Source organism: Pieris napi, chromosome 9, assembly GCF_905475465.1.
Source record: "Pieris napi chromosome 9, ilPieNapi1.2, whole genome shotgun sequence".
NCBI classification, from domain to species: domain Eukaryota; kingdom Metazoa; phylum Arthropoda; class Insecta; order Lepidoptera; family Pieridae; genus Pieris; species Pieris napi.
Genome location: NC_062242.1, coordinates 12138038 through 12144037, shown reverse-complemented (window position 1 = coordinate 12144037; position 6000 = coordinate 12138038). Strand labels below are relative to the sequence as shown.

The 6000-nt window shown below is 32.9% G+C and overlaps 1 protein-coding gene across 3 annotated transcripts in view; it reads right to left on the bottom strand.

The window, feature by feature from the left end:
* Positions 1 to 3919: 3919 nt before the first annotated feature.
* The window catches only part of LOC125052652, a 38275-nt gene continuing 36194 nt past the window's right edge, over positions 3920 to 6000 (bottom strand). For 2 of the 3 annotated variants that reach the window (XM_047653611.1, XM_047653612.1), the window contains exon 10: positions 3920 to 5731. In XM_047653611.1, coding sequence (XP_047509567.1) covers positions 5614 to 5731 — 118 coding nt within the window. In that variant the 3' untranslated portion in view covers positions 3920 to 5613. The remainder of the gene's footprint in view (positions 5732 to 6000) is intronic. The other variant, XR_007117470.1, reaches the window with a different exon arrangement.

Genomic DNA, 6000 nt, shown 5'->3' with positions numbered 1-6000 from the left:
TTTCGAGGCATGAAACAACAGGGTATAGTGTTATTTTGGGGTGTTTCCAAAAATCAAATTTTATTATTGAAATAATTTGGAATTTTAATATTAGATATTCCCTATTGTTATTTGGTTCCTAATTTCAAATAGTTCCTAATTCCCGTTTGTTTAATGATAACAATTTAAATGTATTGTCCAGGTGTGTCTACGTTTTAATTAAATGCAAAGAAACTAAGAGTTGTATTACCATTTGCAAATTCTAGCCTCCTTACCGCAGAACTTTTTTCCCTTGTCTGAACTTAAGCACTTAAAGCGTTAAATACGAGCCGGAACTAAGTCTAAGTACGACTTCCGTGTGTCATATCCAAATCATGACATGCGAATGTCACATTTAGCACTAAGTCCGTATTAAGATGGAAAATCGAAATGTCAACTGTCAAAAACTGTCATCGTATTTCTTTATCGTGGGTTCTTTTTTGTAGATAAGTCAGTCGTCAGACTTTAGACCGGAGTCCCAGCTGATGTTAAAGCATGTGCTACACGGTATGAAACGGCGGTTTGAAACGAAATAAAAGCGAGTTGCGCTTTTCGGCTACACGGTTTAAAACCAACAGTGTCCAAAATAACGTTGCGCTGATAAGACGTCTTCGTAGGGATGTGACATTCTGCGTAAAAAATCATAATCGATTTTTTTTTATTAATCGATTTTTTCCTAATTTTTGAATCAATTTCAAAATAAACACCCTAATTTTTTTATTTTTCATGGTTTTTTTAATTAATAGTAAACAATAGAAAATATAAACACAAATTAACGTTTAAGAATAATCAAAATCGAAATTAACTAAATCTCGTTTTGATAGATTTTAGGTGAAATTTGATAAATGCTGAGTGTATTCCTTTTCAGTAGCACATTGCAGTATTTTTGTTGTATTTTTAATTGTATGTAGTCTTGTGCTGCTGAATAAATTTATTTTACTTTTAAGTTAATATAGTTTTATCATCCTTTCGACGTTTTACAAAAAAACAATACTTCTTCAAAGAATCGGATTCAATGTATCGCATTGTAAACATCGTTTTGTACATATCGAATATCCCTAATAGTTCGAGGTCCGGGTTATAAAATACCAGACATAATGTCGGGAGGTGGCAGATAAAAAATCGACTATGATTGATTTTCAATTATAAAAATAATAGATTATTTTAAATATAAAAATCGCGTAGAAAATCGATTTTTTTTTCACATCCCTATCCCAAAGACATGGCAATTCTCTGTATAATTCGAGCAATTCGGTAATAACTTCACGTTCATTTGCTTCTTGTGCCATTGTGCAGAAAGTCGTCGTCGCGTGCGTATACCCTGGCCGCCGCAGCACGACTGCCGAACGCGTGGTTTTAAACAAGCGGCTAGACGGTTTCAAACCAACGGTTTTGGTCGCGGTTTGCAACGCAAAGCGTGCTGCCAAGGGCATACCAAGGTTAAACGAAATTTGGCATAAAACAACTATCCACACGGTTTGAAACCAAAGTTTCAAACCGCCGTTTCATACCGTGTAGCGCATACTTAAGTGTCACGTGACCTATAGGTTCAAGGGGGCAAGGAGTTCCATTCTTTTGCGGTGCCTCTGGTAATACAACCTTCAGTTTAACCGAATAACGTTTGATCGTCACTTTCAGTTGCTCAATATAGAAAATTAATTTCTAATATTTTTGTTAGTTATATTGCGTATGAAGGTTGTGATTAAAACTTAGACCGCTCGAAAGAATTACAGTTCCTTTATAGTCTGAAGGAATAGGGGCAAAGATTTTTTAAATCTAAAAACCTATGCCGCTGTTTGAATCGGACGCAAGTGACTTTTAAATGTTATTCTAATTTATTATAACAGATTTATTGTCTACAAGAGTGCTTTCTATTTTTAATTTTAATAATACTTTTATAACGACTTTGCAAAGTAAGCTATGAACTGTAATAATTTTGATCTCGTTTAATGTACTAAAGATTTCAACAAAAAGCACGGTTCTAACGTGTTTAACAGATTTAAAGTGAAACAATTGTGAACGCATAATACAGAATACCGAATCGATAAAATTTACCGATAATTTTAAGTGCTTTGTTGATGCGGTAAACCGTACCTATTGTGTTATATTACGAGAAGATATAATTTATAAGCCAAAATATTTTTATATGTATGTTAACGGACCGCTCGATAGCAATTTGCAATGATGGTCTATTTTTAAATCCATAAATGTTGGTGCATTCACGGAGTAGATAAATGGGATTGAAAGGTATAAAGGTAAAGCGATGCATTAAGGGTGTCACGTGGTTAAACAATCACTAGTACAGAATTTGACATAAGTACTTTCTTTTCATCTATTCTGTGGTGACAATAAATTTAATTTAAACTTGGTTTGATTACGAGTCAAGTATTAGTCGGTCTACGTAATTTCAAGCTATTTTTAGACTAAACTGTTTGTAGTGCGTCTAATACTTTTTGTTTGTTTTAGGCCGTTTATGAAAACGCAGGGTTACGACAATATTTTCCTATTACTTTATTTTCATACATTGCAATGATGATGGCGGTGTTGTAGTATTTTGTCCAATAAAGTGATACAAAAATATGGTAGCCCTAGCGAGGGCTCGTTCTGTAATGGCCTAAAACTTTTTAAATGTACAATCTGTAACATGTATATATGTGTATATACATGTTACAGATTAACTTTAAAAGTTACCATCATTGCCTCTTACTAAATGTCTCTTCCAGTATTTGTTTTTATAGATTTTCTAATGTAATGCATATTTATATAAAAATAGAAACGGTGGTTTTAATTCAGAACATGACAGTTGACATGTAACTGACGTTTCTAGCTACTATGACGTTTAATAGGAAGAGGTTGCTATCGAGCGGACATCATAGAGATTTGAACTCTGCTAAATCAGACGAAGCGGTCTTTGTTAGTTCGAATCGTTGAGGGATCCAGTCCAACAGAAGTGAGACAAAACGCTAAAACTTGCGTTACCTTTCTCTCTCTATTGTTGGAGCAGGCAGCCTTATTCCTCTCGGTCAGAATTGTTGAAACAACGAAATTGATTTGCATCGCAAATTATTTTATTTTTCAAATATCAAAGTGTAAACATAGAGTAAATTTATAATATATGGATAATTGTAATGTTCATAAGAGATTATGAGCGAAATGTATTGGTTATCGCAAATAAATAAATAAATGTATGAATTGTTGTTTTATTCTGACCCTACCTTAAATGATCCCATTGAATAAAATCCCATAAAGGGACATAGACTGGATCGATTTTTGGGTTATTATTTTTCTTTATAAATAATACGATCTGCATTCTATGTCTTAATTAGATTACTTTATGCCTGTTCAGTGTGAAATGTGCGAGGAATATCCACGTGAAGTTTTCCTTTCTTTAGTTTTTAACTGGAGAGTAGCATACTAAACAGCCTAACATTCTTTGTCAAACAAGAACCAAAATTTAAGGGTCAATTTATACTATGCTTCAAATTCTTCAGAACTAAAGCGAAGCATGTACTCTTTTACGTGCTGTAATGGGCATGAACAGTAGTGCTATTGAATACTTGCTAGTTAATGTTTGTATCAAATAGACATTAATATTTTTGCACCAGGTAAATTAATTTCTCGCCCAAATCAATCGCGATCAACGCTGACGCAGGCTAACTTCAGACTGATGACGCGTAGGTTTGCTAGTTGTACGCGACGCGTGCGCGCGCGCACAAATCAGCGTTGGTCACTTGCAGACGCACGAAATTCGTTATGTTTAGTTTAGTTATATTAAGTTTAGTTTACGGATAAACGCTTCGATGCGCTTCGACTCTGCGGTAGTATAAATTGACCCTAAATCTCCACTTTGATTGGTTCTATTTGATATGCTTTTTTAGTGGTTTAAATGAAAACAAAAACATTTAATACATTTTTTATTTCCCATCAAAACAATTATGAAATGCTTAACATCAATTACAAAAAATCTACGCTTAGAGCGAATACCATGGAAATTATACAGGTAAAGGCGGGGCTTACCACTAGTTTGCTGACATCTAAATATAGATCTTACATTAAAAATTGCGTAACTATATTGATGAGAAAAAAACAAAAATTGGGAAATAAAATCTCATTAACAGAACGTAAAAATTAATTTGTACAAAATACTGAAGCTAAAGAAATGAGTTACGTTAAATCGTTTCATATATTACGTAAGTCTCTCTTTAAAAAAAAGTACGAGTCGTTAAAAATAATTCTCTCAAAATCTTCGGGATAGAATTGACAGGTGGTGGTGGCCATTGAAATCGTAACACTTTTGAATACAAAACGAGTTATGACTGAAATCTTTGTATGTAAAAACATATTGAATTTTGGAGTTCGCGCCAACTCGACTGAATGATGACATCGACATTTAACGCGTGAACGTAACTACTAAGAATGACGTAACAACAGCCGTCGCGTCATATTCATTGTCAATTGTCAGATAATTATAGAGAATTGAAATCGTTCAAAGTAACTCAATCCATTTATTCACTTACTTTACATAGAAATCATACGCTAATATGAGTATTTTAATACAATATAAAAATATAAATAATTCCAAAATAAATCATTGCATTTAATTATGACAAGCTTTACAACAGGACAGTTCATACGTTTTATAGGTTGCCAGTTTATGTACAGTCACGATAATAACAGCACGGTTTCTATTTCCCAAGTACCAGCCGTAGTTGCTACAAGTCGTTGATTTTCTACAGAGTTCATTCGAAAGCCTGAAGAATATATAAAAATTACGCATTAAGAGTTCGGTATTTTGAATATAGAAACCGGACATGAGTAAAAAACAGTAGACTAATCACTAAAGTATAAAAAAAAATTAATCACGACAAAAGAATAAATGTATTCATCTTGTTCTATTAACAAAGTGAGCTCCAATATAAAATATGTACTAGTTTACAACTTGGCAACCCTCAAACAAACGAACAACTTTAACGCCACATATAATTTAGAAACTTAAATATTTAATTTTGAAACTTATCACATCTTTTATTTAGCCATAGACAAAAAATTAAAGCCATAAGTGACACAATTTTGAAAGAAATTCATGTGATGTGAATTATTGCACTAAAAATCTATGCTAGTTATAACTAACAAATTAACTCGATGTTTATGATATGAGCAATATACTCGCGAGCATTTAATTCGATTTTAATTTTATACTTTGATTGCACGCAAATATACCATATTACTTCATATATTGGCCCTTTAAACAATTAGCTTAAATATTACCCTACGTACGATTTAATAAGATATTAAATATTCTAAACGGGACTCGAATACAAATTGTAAAATAATATAAAAATTCCGTGCATGTATGTTGTATATTTTGTGCGAAAAATAAAAATTCTCTACACGGCAATAAAGCAAGCTTATATTACGGAATCTCACAAAATTTTAATATTTTCAAAATTGGCGGCAGCGGAGTCGGTCATCTGTCATGCGGACATATTTAAGCGGCTCGCGCATGACAGTCATTTGACAGCTGACAGAACTTACTACTAGACGTATTAAAGCAAATCGGGTACATTAAAAACAACTATCACATTGGCGTTTCGCCTAAAAATCGTTATCGCTCGAAGCATCGTAGGATTCATTTATTTGCGCCGGCGGAGGCTGGTAGCGGAGATTCGGCGACAAAACCGGCCCATGGAACGACTGCGAACGTAGGACGTTGCTGAAAACAACAGTATATATTTTTCACATACAAAAATTAATATTATTTATGTACATCAGTAGTGATAATCTAATAAGGCTATGACAAAAACCTTGATATTTAATAAAGTTCAAAACCTCTACGCTATCTTTAAAAAACATATAATACTTAAAACCTATGTCTATGATTAATGAATAAGAAAAACACCGTTTAAAAAGTAATAATTATACTATGGTAATATAATAATATTATTAGCTATAACATAACCCTCCAACCATCTAAAACTACAA